Raw genomic sequence first — 17891 nt, 5'->3', positions numbered from 1 at the left:
CATAGAAACATAGTTACCATGGCCACAGACAATGTCTACTCCACATCACCTCAAGGTCACACAATTTTTAAGCTTCAAGAAAGGCTTGGTTGGGGGCTCAGGCCGCAGAGTATGCAACTCTTGATCTCTGGGTTGTGAGTTCCAGCCCCACGTTGGGTGTGGAGATTATTGGGGAAAGGCCTGGTGTCTCCTAGTTCTCCACTCTCTACCTCACTACTTCTGCCATTCACCTTAAAAAACCTAGAGTAGGAGGAAATAATGGCACTATTGCACATCCAAAATCAGTGTCTAAGATTATTTATTATGTACTGTTTCTTATCTGAAATGTTCATATTAACTTTAAACATTTTTTATTATATTACTTCATTTAAACTAAAGTCTGTAATTCTTCAACCACTCTGAACGCCTTATTACAAATGCTTTCACCTTCCTTATATGCATACATATATGCATATATATATATTTGTGCATATATGTATGTTTTCCCGCCACAGATTAGACTACAATACACATTGTTTTGTAATTCTTTATTATAAGATATTTAGGTCTTTTTGTCTGTACTCAGGAATAAATTTCAGAAGATTTTCCAGGATGCTTCCAGGTGTGATTTTTTTTTAAGAGGTTTATTATTTTTTCTTAAGTTTATTTTGAGAGAGTGAGTTGGGGGTGGGGGGCGGGGGAGAGAAAGAATCTCAAGCAGGCTCCTCACAGGCAGCAGGGAACCCAGTGCAGGGCTGGAGCTCACGAACCCATGATATCATGACCTGAGCTGAAACCAAGAGTGGGACGCTTAACTGACTAAACCACTCGGGTGCCCCCAGGTGTGATTTTTTAAATTTCACCAGTACTTCAAACTGAAGTCTCAAGTATTTATTTTGTTCTGGAAATTTTTGTTCTATTTATTTTTTCTTTTCCATCTGTGTACCATCAGTCTCTATTTTTGAAATTCTTGTGAGACGTTTGTTGGAACATTTAAAAAAAATTTTTTTAATATTTATTTTTGAGAGAGAGAGCGTGAGTGGAAGAGGGGCAAAGAGAGAGGGAGATCCAGAATCTGAAGCAGGCTCCAGGCTCTGAGCTGTCAGCACAGAGCCCGACGTGGGGCTCGAACTCACAAACTGTGAGATCATGACCTGAGCCGAAGTCGGGCGCTTAACTGACTGAGCCACCCAGGCACCCCTCGTTGGATCGTTTTGATCCAAGTGATCATTGGATCATTTTCTATCCCTGATGTTTTTGTAATATCTATTTCCTTTACCTTTTCCCTTTTATTTCAGTGAAGATCTTGTCAGGATAAGTCTGAACATGTTGGTTGGGTCCATTTTATCATAGGGTTTGGACACTGGTCTGCCTCTCTAAATCTTTCTTGCTAAAACACCTGGCTCCAGTCTTTCTTGAATCCATCCTGTTATACCTGGCTTCCCTCCTTGTTTTGAGTAAGGTTGGGATTTGTCCAATTTCTCTCTAACAGTTTATGTATGTGTGTATGGGGACTGGGCATAGTAGACATGTAGGGGGAAGAAAAATGTCATTCTACGTTAGCACTTTGGGTGCTAAGAGGCAAGACCATCTGATGTCTTTTTTTTTAAACCCCTTTCATCCAGCAATACTTTCTTTGGACTGTGAGTTTCTTCTAAAGTGGAACTAAGAAGAGGACTAATAAATACATTGAATTCTAAAAAAAGCCATGGCCCATGTAAGTTGGTGGGTTTTTTTGTTCCTAATTGATACAGTCTTTTTTTATATATATAGTCATAGGAGTATTAGCATTCTTTATCCTGATATTGTTGCCCAATTGATTATCATACAATAACTGACTAGTGAGTAAGTGTTGGTTTCAAAAATTCAAAGTCTTCCTTTTTTGCTCCTCTTCTTTCTAACCAGTGTTCTTATACTCATTCAGTAAGTCATTTTTCATTTCCCATATGCTCAGCCTTCTGCCAGGGGAAGGAGAGAACAAAAATACTGTTCTTTTGAAGGAAATATGTTTCTCTTGTCAAAAATATGTTTCTCTTGTTTGATGAGGTGATTTAATAATTATTTATTGAGTACCTGCTATGTGACAGGCACTCTTGTAGGTAACTATGAATAAATCAGTGGCGGGGTGGGGGGGGGGCAGGGGAAAAAGACACCTACAAATTGTCCCTTATGAAACTTAACTTGTAGTGAGAGAGAGAAAAAGTAACTAATTTATATAACACCAGACTTAAGATTTAAGGCACACAGGTACACACACACACACACACACACACACACACACACAGTGTGTATATGTAAAGAGTAAAATAATTATAAGATAAAACAAAGACCAAAAACCAAATATATGTCCTATCAGTAAATATACATGATTTTTAACTCACCTATTAAAAGAAAAAGGCCTTTAGATTGAGTCTCAAAAACTCAACTCTCTGCATTAGACACTTAAGTGATTCAGAAAATTTAATGAAAGGATGGATAAAGTATACCAGACAAATGGAAACCAAAAACAGACAAAAATTCAGGCTATATCCCACCATTAAACATGGCAAAGAAGGGCACTATGTAATTCTAAGGTATACATTTCAAAATGAAGACAAAATAGTTACAAATGCACATGTATCAAATAGTATACCATCAAATTTCCTTGAGCAAATAGGAAAGCAGATAGAAGAAAGTGGTAGAGGATACTAATTAACCCTTTCAGTCAAAGTCAGGCCAAGTGAACACATTTTGTAAGGATGAAATACTCCATCAAATCTACCTTTTTGATGTATATTCAATTCTGTATCCTAGTAATGATGAATATACATTCTTTTCAAGTCTCCATAGACCATTCAGAAAAAATGATAAAATATTAGGCCACACTGAAGTCCAAATAAGTAGAAATGATAAACCATGTTCTCTGAACACAAATGCAGCTAAGATAACAACAAAATCAGAAAAATAAAGTTACTCTTAGCAACAATTTGTAAAATCCATCTTAATAACTCCTGGATCAAAGAAGAAATATAATCTAAAAGCAAAGGATTTCTTTTTTTTTTTTAATTTTTTTTTTCAACGTTTATTTATTTTTGGGACAGAGAGAGACAGAGCGTGAACGGGGGAGGGGCAGAGAGAGAGGGAGACACAGAATCGGAAACAAGCTCCAGGCTCCGAGCCATCAGCCCAGAGCCTGACGCAGGGCTCGAACTCACAGACCGCGAGATCGTGACCTGGCTGAAGTCGGACGCTTAACCGACTGCGCCACCCAGGCGCCCCATAAAAGCAAAGGATTTCTAGTACTCAATGATAGTACTATATTTTGGAACCCATGGGATTTAGTTTAAGTAAGACTCTAAGGGAAAAGTTACAGCTTTAAGTCCTTCTAACAAAAATAATGAAAATATTTAAGTTGAAAGGAAGTAGTAGGAAATATGGAGGGGATTTATAAAAATAAAAATTATATGTGTTAGAAAACAGGAAAAACTATTAATAAGATAATATGACAAATCTCAAATTAGGAAAGAAAAAGAAAGCACAATATAAAAATTTTAAAGGGAAAATCCACAGAAGTGAAGGATTTTGAAAAAATACTTTATTGGATTATTTGCAAATGCATCCATGTATATACTATTTTCAGCTACTCTCACTTCTTGAGATCTGAATTTCTGTTTGATATAATTTCTTTTTGTTTTTAATTTTATTATTATTTTTTTAACATACATTCATTTTTTGAGAGACAGAGACAGTGCAAGCCAAAGAGGGACAGAGAGAGGGAGACAAAGAAAACGAAGCAGTGAGAGAGAGCTGTCAGCACAGAACCTGATGAGGGGCTCAAACCCACAAACTGTAAGATCATGACCTGAGCCAAAGTCGGGTGCTTAACCGACTAAGCCACCCAGGCGCTCCTATATCATTTCTTTTTAGCTGAAAGATCTTCCTTCAGCATTTCCTATAGTTTGTGTTTTCTGATGATAAATACTCTCAACGTCCTTTATGTGAAAATGTCTTTATTCTACGTTAATTTATAAAATAAGTCAAGAAATGCATCCTCTTCTGTTTTCTGGAAGAATTTTTTGAATGGTGTTATTTCTTCCTTAATTGTCTGATAGACTTCAACAACAAATGCACCTGTGGTAGGCAGAATAATGACCCCCAGTATTATCTACATGCTAATCCTGGAACCTGTGAATATGGTATCTTATCTGGCAAAAGGGAATTTGCAGATGTGATTAAATTAATGATTTTGAGATGGGGACATTATTTTGGATTATCTGAAGAATCAGGGTCAGAGGGAGATGTGAGAATGGAATATGCATACTCCTGGCTTTGAAGATGGAGGAAGGGGTCCATGACCTACCTAAGTGGCCTCCAGAAACTTGGCAAGGCAAGGAAAAGGCAAGGAAATAGACTCTTTCCTAGAGTCATCAGAAAGGTACACAGCCCTGCTGGCACCTTGAGTTAGTCTACTGAAACCCTTGTTGGACCTCTAACATACAGACTGTAAGATGATAAATGTGTTGCTTTAAGCTACTGTATTTGTTGTAGCAGCAGTAGAAAGCAAATACAATGGAGTTTTCTTCATGGAGAGACTTTAATTTCTTTAATTGACAGGGCTTTTGGGGATTTTATTTCTTCTTGAATCAAGTTAGTAATTTATCTTGTAAGGAATTAGTTTATTTCCATTTTGATGTCAAATTTATTAGCATAAATCTGTTTATAATATTCTCTTATTATCCTTTTAATGCCTGTCAGATATTGATAATTCATGCCTATTTTTCTTGGTCAATATACAAGCAATTTATCAATTTTATTGATCTTTTCAAAGAACTAGCTTTTAGTTTTATTGATTTTTCTCTCCAGTTTACCATTGGTTAGATTGCTATTTCATTGATTACTGATCTTATTCTTTCCTTCTTTCTGCATACTTTGTGCTTAATTTTCTCTTCTTTTCTGAGTTCATAATTCTGTTTTTTCTTTTAGCGATGGGCCACTTAGAAGAGTCTTCTTTAACTTCCAAATTTTGGGGGACTTTTTAGATCTTTCTGAATTCTGAATTCAGGTCTTTCTGAATTTCTTTCTTAATTCATTTAATTCATGATTTACTTCTGTTGTGGTCAGAGAACATACTCTGGAACATTGATCCTTTTAAATTTGTTGAAACTTGTTTTATGGTCCAAAATGTGTACTGTCTTGGTCAATGCTCAATGTGCATTTGAGAAAAAAAAGGGGTGTTATACTATTGTTAGATAGCGTGTTTATCAATGAAATCAAGTGTTCTATGTTTCTGATCTTTTGGTCCCTTGGTCTATCAATTACTGAGAGAGGACTGCTAAAATCTACAAATAAAGCTGCACATTTATCTGTTACAGTTCTGTCAGTTTTGCTTTATGTGTTTTGAAATTCTGTTAGGTGCGTGCATATTTAGGATTGCTATGTCCTCTTTTTTTTTGTTTGTATTTTATTTATTAAAAAAATTTTTTTAATGTTTATTTTATTTTTGAGAGAGAAAGAGAGAGACAGAGTGTGACTGGGGGAAGGACAGAGAGAGGAGACACAGAATCTGAAGCAGGCTTCAGGCTCTGAGGTGTCAGCACAAAGCCTAATGCAGGGCTCAATCTCACGAACTGTGAGATCATGACCTGAGCCGAAGTCAGCACTTAACCGACTGAGCCACCGAGGCGCCCCTGTTTATTTATTTATTTTTAAGTGATCTCTACACCCAACATGGGGCTCAAACTCACAACCCTGAGATATGAGTTGCATGTTCTTCCAACTGAACCAGCCAAGTGCCCCAAGATTTCTATGTCCTCTTGATGAATTGACCCCTTTATTATGAAATGTTCCTTTTGGTAATACTCTTTTTCTTGCATTCTGTTCTCTTTATTAATATAACTGCTTCAGGTTTTTTTTTATTGTTACATCATGGCATATCTTTTCCCTATCCTTTCATTTTAACTGATTTTAAGTGTATCTCATATAACAGCACATAGTGCAGTTCTACTTTTTTATTTAGTCTGATAATCTCTACCTTCAAGTATCTAGACTAGGGGTTGGCAATCTGTGGCATGCTGGCCTAGTCCAGCCTACAGCCTCAATCTATGAAGGATTCTGCATTTATGAAGGGTTATAAATAAATAAAGAAGAATATGTGGTGGGGACTATATGTGACTTATAGAGCCTAAAATATTTACTAAGTGAGCCTTTTCAGAAAAAGTTTGCTGACCTCTCCATGGACTGTTTAAATTCAATGTAATTATTAAGTTTTAATTTATTTTCTTGTCATCTGTTCTTCCTCCCCCCCCCCCCCATTTTCCTGCCTTCTCTTGGACACATGTTATATTTTTTAGTATTTCATGTGTCTCTACTACTTTTTTAGTATTTTATTTAGGATTATATAGCTATACTATTTTTACTCTTTTATTGTTTTAGGGACTGTTCTAAGGTTTCCAATATGCTTTTATTTTAATTTTTTAAGTTTACTTATTTATTTTGAGAGAGAGAGAGAAAGCAAGCACAAGTGGGGAAGGGGCAGAGAGAGAATCCCAACTAGACTCTGTGCTGTCAGCATAGAGCCAACTGCAGGGCTCGATCTCATGAACTACGAAATCTGACCTAAGTGGAAATCAAGAGTCAGATGCTTAACCAACTGAGCCACCCAGGCAGCTTCCAATATGCCCTTAAAAATAGATAATTATAGTCTTCTAGTATTTAAAAAGAAAAAAAATTTTTTTTTTACGTTTGTTTTTGAGAGAGAGAGACAGGGCGCGAGTAGGGGAGGGGCAGAGAGAGAGACACACACACAGAATCTGAAGCAGGCTCCAGGCTCTGAGCTGTCAGCATAAAGCCCAACGTGGGGCTGGAACTCACGAACCATGAAATCATGACCTGAGCTGAAGTCAGACACCTAATCAACTGAGCCACCCAGGTGCCCCACAGTCTTCTAATTATTTTATACAACTTCACAAATAATGCAGAAATCTTATAGCTAGATACTTCCATTTTCCCCTCACACTTTTTTTCTGTTGTCATGTATTTTATTTTTAAATACATAAAACCACAGTGCTTTTCTTTCTTCAATTATCTTTTGAAGAAATTCTGAAATTAAAATGATATCTTTTCTATTTACCCCCCAATTTACCATTTCTGGTACTCTTCATTCCTCTGTGGATAGAAGGTTTTACCTAATGTCAATTTTTTGTCCCCCTGAAGAACTTGCTTTAACATTTTTAATAACACAGGTCTTCTGTGCTACAAACCTCTCAGCTTTCATTTCTCTCAAAAAACAAACCAGAATACACACACAAAACCCCAAGCTTTATTTCCCCATCAATTCTGAAAGATTTCAGTTGGATATAGAATTAGGGGTTGATAGCTTTCTTTCAGCATTTTAACGATACTATCTTGCCTCCATTGTTATTAGATTTTTTTTTTTTCATTTTCCTTGGTGTTCAGTGGGCTGTTTATAATGATCATAGGTATAGTATTCTTTGTGTGTTTTTTTTCAAACTTTTATTTAAGTAATCTCTACACCCAATGTGGAGCTCTAACTCGTGACCCTGAGATCGTGCTCTCTCAACTGAGCCAGCTAGGTGCCCCTAGTATTCTTTGTTTTTATGTTACTTGGGGTTCATTTAGCTTCTTGAATCTATGAGTTGCTTTTTTAAAAATGAAATTTGGGAGTGCCTGGGTGGCTCAGTTGGTTAGCTCTGGTCATGATCTCATGGTTTGTGAGTTCAAGCCCCACGTTAGGGTCTGTGCTGACAGCTCAGAGCCTGGAGCCTACTTCAGATTCTGTGTCTCCCTCTCTCTCTCTCTGCCCCTCCCCCACTTGTCCTCTCTCAAAAATAAATAAATAAATATTTAAAAAATGAAATTTGAAAATATTTTCCCAAATGTTTCTAAAGATTTTTTTAGCCTTGTTTTGCTCTTCTGAGTCTCCAATTACACATAGGTTGGATTGACAAGTGTCTCATGGAACATTATGGCTCTTTTCGCTTTTTAAATTTTTTTTCAGTCTTCTCTCTGGACTTTCAGTGAGTGATTCCTATGGACTTGTCTTGAAATTTACTGATCTTTTATTCTGTTGTGTTTATTCTGCTATAGATCCATCCAGTGAATTTTTATTTCTCAATTTCAGGATTTGCCTTTGGTTCTTTTTAAAAGTACCTAAAGTTCTCAAATCTTTGCTAACTAATTTCAACATCTGAATCATTTATTTGTTTTTCTATTAGGTGATTTTCTCTTGAGTATGGGTCACATTTTCTTCTTTTTTGTATTTCTAGTAAATATTTTACTGGTAATCTAATGATTAAAAAAATTCTTTTTAATGTTTATTTTGAAGGAGAGAGAGAGACACACACACAGAGTGGGGGAGGGGCAGAGAGAGGGAGGAACAGAATCTGAAGCAGGCTCAAGGTTCTGAGCTGTCAACACAGAGCCCAATGCAGGGCTGGAACCCACGGACCGTGAAATCATGACCTGAGCCGAAGTTGGGCACTCAACTGACTGAGCCACCCATGTGCCCCGTACCCCTAATGATTTTTGATTGTGTACTCAACATTGTATATTATATATTGTTGACTGTGATTCTGAATCTTGTTAATCCCCTATTAGAGAAGAAATAAGTTCTACCAGATAATTTATATAATTATACATAATGTAAAGCATGATACTTAAAACACCATGGTACTGATTTATAAATAGATCAAAAGAATGGAATAGAAAAATCTAGAAATGTACCTGCAAATGGTAATTTAATATGGATAAAAGTGACATTTCAAAACAGTAGGCTAATGATGGACTTTTTTATTAAGATATAATTGGCCTGTCATGTTAGTTTTGGGTGCACAATATAGTTCAGTGTATGTATATGTTATGTATATGTTACAAAGTGATCACCATAGTGAGTCTAGTTAATATTCATTACCACACATACTTACAAGTTTTTTTCTTGTGATGAGAACTTTTCAGATCTAGTCATTTAGCAACTTTCAAATATACAATAGAGTATTTATAACCATAGTCACCATGTTGTACATTATATCTCCCAAGGGTTTATTAATTTTATCACTGGAAGTTTATAACCTTTTGACCACCTTCTTCCATTTTGCCCACCCATCTCCCTGTGCCTCTGACAGTCACCAGTCTGTTCTCTGTACCTATGAGTTTGATTTTTGTTTTCTGTTTTTAGATTTCACACATAAATGAGATCATGTGGTATTTGTCTTTCTCTGTCTGACTTACTTCACCTAGTATAATGCCATCAAGGTCCATCCAAGTTGTTGGAAATGGTAAGATTTCCTTGTTTTGTTTAATGGCTGAATAATAGTTGTGTGTGCGTGTGTCTGTATCACATTTTCCGTATCCATTCATCCTTTGGTGGACATTTAGGTTGTTTTATTGTGTTGCCTATTATAAATAATGCTGCAGTGAACATGGAAGTCCCAGTATTTTTTCAAGTAGATATTTTCATTTCCTTTAGATAATTACCCAGAAGTGGAATTGTTGGATCATATGGTAGTTCTATTTTCAGTTTTTTTGAGGAATCTTCATATTGTTTTCCCATAGTAGGTTTATCAGTTTACATTTCTCACCAACAGTGCACAAGGGTTCCCTTTTCTCCACATCCTTGCCAATGCTTGTTATGTATTGTCTTTTTGATAATAGCCATTCTAACAGGTACAAGGAGATATCTCATTGTGGTTTTGATTTGCATTTCCCTGATGATCAGTGATTTTAAACACCTTTTCATGTAACTGTTGGCTGTTTTTATGTCTTCCTTGGAAAAATGTCTTTTCAGATCCTCTTCCCATTTGTATTTTTTAATTTTTTTTTTAAATATAATTTATTGTTGGGGCGCCTGAGTGGCTCAGTCGGTTGGGCATCTGACTTCAGCTCAGGTCATGATCTGGTTCATGAGTTTGAGCCCCCCATCAGGCTCTGTGCTGACAGCTCGGAGCCTGGAGCCTGCTTCAGATTCTGTGTCTCCCTTTCTCTCCGTTCCTCCCCTGCTCATGCTCTGTCTCTATCAGTCTCTCAAAAATAAATGTTTAAAAAAAAATTAAAAATAAATAAATATAATTCATTGTCAAATTGGCTAACATACAGTATGTACAGTGTGCTCTTGTTTTTTGGGGAAGATTCCCGTGATTCATCACTTACGTAACAACACCCAGTGCTCATCCCAACAAGTGCCCTCCTCGATGCCCATCACCCATTTTCCCATCTCCCCCGTCCCCCATCAGCCCTCTGTTTTTTGTATTTAAGAGTCTCTTATGGTTTGCCTACTTCCCTCTCTGTTGTAACTATTTCTTCCCCTTTCCTTCCCCCATGGTCTTCTGTTAAGTTTCTCGAGTTCCACATATGAGTGAAAACATATATCTTTCTTTCTCTGACTGACTTATTTTACTTAGTATAATACCCTCCAGTTCCATCCACGTTGCCCCAAATAGCATGATTTCATTCTTTCTCATTGCCAAGTGGTATTCCATTGTATATATAAGCCACATCTTCTTTATCCATTCATCAGTGGATGGACATTTAGGCTCTTTCCATAATTTGGCTATTGTTGAAAGTGCTGTTATAAACATTGGGGTACATGTGCCCCTGTGAGTCAGCATTCCTGTATCCTTTGGATAAATTCCTAGTAGTGCTATTGCTGGGTCATAGGGTAGTTCTATTTTTAATTTTTTGAGGAACCTCCACATTGTTTTCCAGAGCAGCTGCACCAGTTTACGTTCCCACCAATAGTGCAAGAGGGTTCCCGTTTCATAATATCCTTGCCAGCATCTATTGTTTCCTGAGTTGTTAATTTTAGACACTCTGACGGGCATAAGGTGGTATCTCAGTGTGGTTTTGATTTGTATTTCCCTGATGATGAGTGACTGAGCATCTTTTCATGTATCTGTTGGTCATGTTGATGTCTTCTTTGGAAAAGTGTCTATTCTTGTCTTCTGCCCATTTCTTCACTGGATTATTTGTTTTTTTGGGAGTTGAATTTGGTAAGTTATTTGTAGCTTTGGGATACTAACCCTTTATCTGATATGTCATTTGCAAATATCTTTTCCCATTCCATCAATTTCCTTTTAGTTTTGTTGATTCCTCTTCCCATTTTTAAATCAATTATTTATTATTTATTTTCTTTTGCTATTGAGTTGTAGGAGTCCTTTATATATTTTGAATATTAAATCCTTATCAGATACATGATTTACAAAAATTTTCTCCCTGTAAGTTGCCTTTTCCTTTTTTTGATGGTTTCCTTTGTTATAAAGAAGGTTTTTAGTTTGATATAGTCCCATTTGTTTATGTTTGCTTTTGTTGCCTTTGCTCTTCTGGCTCTTCTTCTGCTCTTGCTCTTCTTTGCTCTTCAAATCCAAAAAAACCATCACCAAGACCAGTGTCAAGTACCTTTACCTGTATGATTGCCTCTAGAAGTTTTATAGTTTCAGGTTCTACATTCAAGTCTTTAATCCATTTTGAGTTGATTTTTGTGTATGGTATAAGGTAGTGCTACAGTTTCATTGTTATGCATATGGCTGTCCAGTTTTCCCATCACCATTTACTGAAGAGACTGTCCTTTTCTCATTGTATATTCTTGGCTCCTTTGTCATAAATTAATTGACTGTATGTGGTATTTGGGTTCCCTGTTCTGTTTCATTGATCTGTGTGTCTGTTTTATGCCAGTACCATACTATTTTGATTACGATAGCTTTGTAATGTGGTTTGAAATTAGGACATGTGATGTCTCCAGCTTTGTTCCTTTTTCTCAACATTGTTTTGGTTATTTGAGGTCTTTGGTGGTTCTGTGCAAATTTTAGGATTGTTTGTTGTATTTCTGTGAAAAATGCCACTGGGATTTGAAGGATTACATTGAATCTGTAGATTCCTTTGAGTAGTGTGGACATTTTAACAATGTTAATTCTTCCATTTCCTTATGCATAGAATATCTTTTCAGATGTGTCTTCTTCACTTTTCTTTCATCAGCATCTTACAGTTTCCACGGTATAGTTCTTTTACCTCCTTGGTTAAAGATAGACTTGATGAATGGTATTGGATAGCTAGGTAGCCATGTTGGAACATAATAAGCCCAGTCTTTATCTCATGTACCATATAGGATAAGCTCCAATTAAATTGAGTCATTTAAGTTTTTAAAATGCAATTATAACATTACCAGATTAAAACATGGGAGAATTCCTTCATAACTTTGATATGAGGAAGGACTGCCTAACTAAGACTCAAAATTGTAGGAACTAAAAGAGAAAGTATTAACAAATTTGACTACATAAAAATAAAAAAACTTCTGTATGGCAAGAAACACTGGTAAGCAAAGTCAGAAGAGAAATTACAAAATTGGGAAGGTATTTACAATTCATGTACAGATGCTAAACTTATCTAATTTATAAACACTAAGAAATTTATTATTTTTTAATTTTTTTAACATTTATTTTTGAGAGAGAGTGCACACGAGTGGGGGAGGGGCAGAGAGAGAGACACACACACAGAATATAAAGCAGGCTCCAGGCTCTGAGCTGTCAGCATAGAGCCTGACAGGGAGCTCAAACTCACAAACCATGAGATCATGACCTGAGCCAAAGTCAGATGCTTAACCAACTGAGCTATCCAGACACCCCTATAAAGACTAAGAAATTTAAAAAAGAGACCAACAGCCCAGTAGGATAGAGTCAAAGTATATGAACAGAGTTTTCACAGGAAAAGAAACATAAAAAGCCCTTAAAAAATACTCAATAAGGGGCGCCTGGGTGGCGCAGTCGGTTAAGCGTCCGACTTCAGCCAGGTCACGATCTCGTGGTCCGTGAGTTCGAGCCCCGCGTCAGGCTCTGGGCTGATGGCTCAGAGCCTAGAGCCTGTTTCTGATTCTGTGTCTCCCTCTCTCTCTGCCCATCCCCCGTTCATGCTCTGTCTCTCTCTGTCCCAAAAATAAATAAACGTTGAAAAAAAATTTTTAAAAAAATACTCAATAAATAATTCAAGAAATACCAATTAAAATTCTACTGACATACAATTTCTTTACCTTATTAAATGGATAAAAACAAAATATTTTGAAAAAAAACTTTTCTGGCTTTGCTGTGAGGAAACAGGTACTCTCATATATTGCTGGTATCTGAGAAAATCGTCCAGCTGCTGTGGAGGGCAAATTTGATAGCATCTACCAAAATTACAAGTGTGTTTTCCATTTTGACCTAGCAATTTGATTTCTGAGATTTTCTGTTACAGATATATCTGTGTATATACAAAATGACACATTTATAGAAGTATTCATTGCACTGTTGCTTATTATAGCAAAAGATTAGAAACAACCAAGTGTCCATTTATAGATGCCTGGTTAAATAAACTATGAAAAATACAAAAAATGGGTGATATGTACCTATAGGAAAATAAGGAAACCATTAACCTTAGAATTCAAAAATCAAATACAGAACAATGTATATATTATAGTACGTTACCTTTTGTGTAAAAGTGTGAAAAATAATGCATACATATGTATTTATAATTGCTTAAAAACTTTGCAAAGACATACAAAAAAAACCTTATAAAATTGCTCATCTATAGCGGTTAGGAGGTGGGAGACAATGGAAAGGAAAGGGTTGGGAATAAGACCTCTGAATGTTTATCTTTTTTGTTGTTGTTGTTCTGAACCATTTAAGAAAGGAAAATAAAATATAAAAATGAAAACCTGTCATTAAGGTTGGTTATTTTTTCTAGTCATGTTTGGCTACATAGATACAGTGACAGAGTAAGAAAAGAGTTAGATTTATCTAGGATTCAGGCTTTGGTAAACAAGTATGAAAAGGAAGTTCATCTTAGCAGTCATTATGAAGTTAGATGATTAGTTGAACATAGAATTTAAGTTGGGTAAGAAGAGAAGAGGTATGAGTGGGGTGAGTGACAATGTAAAGGTGACCAGAGATTGCACTGTAACAGCACAGAACCTGCTTGGAATTCCCTCTCCCTCTCTCTCTGCCCGTCCCCTGTTCATGCACGCATGTTGTCTCTCTCTTTCTCTCAAAAGAAATTAAATAATTAAAAAAAAAAAGGTGGGGCGCCTAGCTAGGTGGCTCAGTCAATTAAGCGTCCGACTTTGGCACAGGTCATGATCCCGTCATTGGTGAGTTTGAGCCCCACATTGGACTTTCTGCTGTCAGTGCAGAGCCTGCTTTGGATCCTCTGTCTCCCTCTCTCTCTCTGCCCCTCCCCTGCTTTCTCTCCCTAAAATAAAATAAAACATTAAAAAATAATAATAATGGTGACCAGAGAGAAGGACACTTGATATTTTGGAGATGTTGCAGTTACTAGGGTAGTGACCTGAAGAGTAAACTAGAGAGGAAGGCAAGATCATTGGAGAGGAGGTGAGAGAATTGGGAGGCCAGGATAATAGATGGAATACTTATATAGATATTTGAAATTACTGAAATTAATGTAGGAGTAGTATTGGAGATAGTGGCACTGAGCCAGGAGTAAAATTCCTAGGGGGGAAAAAGCCGGATGTCAGCTAATCACTATAATAAGTAGAAATAATGCATGTATAGTCTGATAAAATGATGACATTAGATTTTAGAGAAGGAGGGACAGTTGTTGGCACCAGCACTGAGGAGCAGAGAGGACAATGTGAGATTGAGACTGTAGGAGAAAAACCAGCCACCCAGCTAAGATGTCCTCACTGGAAGTGCTGTTGTCAGGGAAGAAATGGTTAATTGAATCACACATGAGAAATCTTCGAATTTTTCCACAATTTTTACTTTTTCAAATCTACATTATAGGAATTGGTGTAGGTTCTCACTGGATAGGGAAACATTTTTATATTCTAGCTTCAGAAGTCATTTCTGCTATACTTTAAGTTGAGTAAGTTAACTTGTTTTCTCAGGATCCGGTTCAGGGGCAGAGAACATAGTTCCTATACAAATAGTGTGGGGGCATGTCCAGATTACACTGAAGAAGGGCATATGGGATGGGAAATGTTGTTCTATCTATCCTTGGAAAATACAAGCTATACTAGATATTTACTAAAGAATTTGCCTGAAAAGTAAAAATGCTTATGACATGAATCATAATAATGAAGAAAAATCTTCAAGTCCTTTTTCTCAAGATGGAGGTTTTCATGACACATCTGGAAAGATTAAAAAATTTCCAGCTATTTAACTTAGTTGGGAACTTCTACTTATTTTTTAAATTTCTAGATGACTAACAGTTTTCCACCGTGTGTAAGGGATGTGTCTGCAGAAATTGAATTTTTTTTTTAATTTTTTTTTTTAACGTTTATTTATTTTTGAGACAGAGAGAGACACAGCATGAACGGGGGAGGGGCAGAGAGAGAGGGAAACACAGAATCGGAAGCAGGCTCCAGGCTCTGAGCCATCAGCCCAGAGCCCCACGCGGGGCTCAAACTCGCGGACCGCGAGATCATGACCTGAGCCGAAGTCGGACGCTTAACCGACTGAGCCACCCAGGCGCCCCTGTAGAAATTGAATTTGTTTTTTTTAAATTTTTTTTCAACGTTTTTATTTATTTTTGGGACAGAGAGAGACAGAGCATGAACGGGGGAGGGGCAGAGAGAGAGGGAGACACAGAATCGGAAACAGGCTCCAGGCTCTGAGCCATCAGCCCAGAGCCTGACACGGGGCTCGAACTCACGGGCCGCGAGATCGTGACCTGGCTGAAGTCGGACGCTTAACCGACTGCGCCACCCAGGCGCCCCCAGAAATTGAATTTTTAAGAACCTGTAGGCACTCCACGTGAGTCCCACTGAACCCTTTTTTAGTTTATTTTTGAGAGAGAGAGCATGAGCAGGGGAGGGACAGAGAAAGGCGGGGCAGAGGATCCAAAGCGGTTCTGTGCTGACAGCAGAGAGCCCAATGAGGGGGCTTGAACACATGAACTGTGAGATCATGATGACCTGAGCTGAAGTTAGACGCTTGACCGACTAGAGCCCCCAGGTGCCCTGAATCCCTTTTTGACACGTTACAAGCTTCCAACCTTTGCCTATATACTCACTATCCACTATATACACTACTCCTGTCTTGCATGTTTTCTTTTAGCACCTCTCCTTCCTTTTGAAAAATATTTCTTATAATTTCAAAAATAGTACTGTGATTTGTCATTTTAGGGGTTGGTGATGTTCAAAGATGTGGCTATAGATGTCTCTCAGGAGGAATGGGAATGCCTGAACCCTATGCAGAGGAGTTTGTACAAAGATGTGATGTTGGAGAACTATAGCAACTTGGTTTCACTGGGTAAAATTATCTGCCTCTTATAATTTAGAATGTGTTTCTTGGTTTCTTGTTTTCTGCTTTCTTTCCCATGCATGTTAGGGCTACTTTTCAAATAACTAGGTGACTTTTCTCTTTGCAGAGAAATGAGCACACCTAGATAGAGGTGCACATTCATTTTCCCTTTTCCCCATCCTTACACCTTCCTCTGGTACTTACAATTGACATTCTTCCTTGATAATTAAAGAACAGAATTGGAATTCTGTACCAGGAAAGCTTATGCTTAATTATTTAATATTAACTTAATATTAATTAATTATTAATTAGTTCAGTGGTCAAAGACACCACTTCATCTTTTGTTTTCATTTGCACTGTACTAAACCTGCAGGTGCCCTAGCATAGGTTAAAACTAAATAGCTTTCCCAATTAATGTAGCAATGGGCTGCATCAAGAAGTATCACTTACTATTTAGTGCTCAAATGAACACTTCCATTTCCTACAACTAATGTGCTGTCTTTTAAACAATTTGCATTTGGGAGTTACAGTCTAAGAACTTTTCACATATCATTGAAAAATATCTGAAATAAGGATACTCAGGAAGCTGGTTTTTTTTTTTTTCCTCATAGCAAAGTAGGGACAGAAATCTTATCAAATTTAAGCAGCATTTTATCACCTATTTATTTGTGTTTTTTTTTAATCTTGAGTTTACCTAAATATGAGTGTTTAATTTTTTCTTTTTTATTCTGTAGAGGTTATCAAGTGTCATGTTGTGCTATAGTTTATTTATTTTGATCAGTTCTGAATCATAGTATTTGGGTACTTTGATTTCCACTTCATCTCCATTTCTTTTCTTATAACCAGGACTTTCTATTTCTAAGCCGGCTGTGATCTCTTCATTAGAGCAAGGGAAGGAGCCCTGGATGGTTGTGAGGGAAGTGACAGGAGAACAGTGCCCAGGTGAGTAAGCAATGATCAGGAAGCAGGAAGCTGTTCCAAGGAGTAGGCCAAGTGGTCAGAATGTTACGCTGGGAAAGTTATTTTAGACACATTAGGGAAAATCTGATTTCAAAACTAATTACAGGGGTGCCTGGGTGGCTCAGTCGGTTAAGCGTCCGACTTCGGCTCAGGTCATGATCTCGCGGTCCGTGGGTTCGAGCCCCGCGTCGGGCTCTGTACTGACAGCTCAGAGCCTGGAGCCTGTTTCAGATTCTGTGTCTCCCTCTTTCTCTGATCCTCCCCTGTTCGTGCTCTCTCTCTCTCTCTCTCTCTCTCTCTCTCTCTCTGTCTCAAAAATAATTAAATGTTAAAAAAAATAAAAAAAAACCTAATTACAGCATTATATAAACAAACAGTGTAGTAGTACTGGCATAAAGACAGACGTATAGATCAGTGGAATAGAATAGAAAGTCTGGAAATAAACCCTCAGCTATATGACCAGATGATTTCAGACAAGGGTACCAAGACCATTCAGTGGGGGAAAGGACTGTATCATTAACAAATGGTGTAGGGAAAACTGGATATCCGCATGCCAAAGAATAAAGTTGGATCCATACCTTAAACCATATATAAAAATTAACTCAAAATGGATCAAAGAACTAAATGTAAGACCCAAAACTAGAAGAGAACTTAGAGAAAAAGTTTCATGACATTGGATTTGGCAGTGATTTCTGGGATATGACACCAAGCAAGGTATAGATAACCAAATCA

General features: G+C 37.1%; 1 protein-coding gene across 3 annotated transcripts in view; it reads left to right on the top strand.

Annotated features, from left to right (window-relative positions):
- LOC122494998 (zinc finger protein 461-like) overlaps window positions 1-17891 on the top strand; it is a 33304-nt gene that overhangs the window by 665 nt on the left and 14748 nt on the right. Inside the window, exons 2-4 of one of the 3 annotated variants that reach the window (XM_043600657.1) lie at window positions 1605-1696; window positions 16082-16208; window positions 17046-17141. In XM_043600657.1, the coding sequence (XP_043456592.1) occupies window positions 1688-1696; window positions 16082-16208; window positions 17046-17141 (232 nt within the window). In that variant the 5' untranslated portion in view covers window positions 1605-1687. Of the gene's footprint in view, window positions 1-1604; window positions 1697-9202; window positions 9252-16060; window positions 16209-17045; window positions 17142-17891 lie in introns of those variants that run through there. The other 2 variants (XM_043600659.1, XM_043600658.1) reach the window with 2 other exon arrangements.

This window comes from Prionailurus bengalensis, chromosome E2, assembly GCF_016509475.1.
Source record: "Prionailurus bengalensis isolate Pbe53 chromosome E2, Fcat_Pben_1.1_paternal_pri, whole genome shotgun sequence".
Lineage (NCBI taxonomy): Eukaryota > Metazoa > Chordata > Mammalia > Carnivora > Felidae > Prionailurus > Prionailurus bengalensis.
The sequence above is the reverse complement of the archived record's forward strand: the minus strand, read 5'-3'. Positions and strand labels throughout refer to the sequence as shown.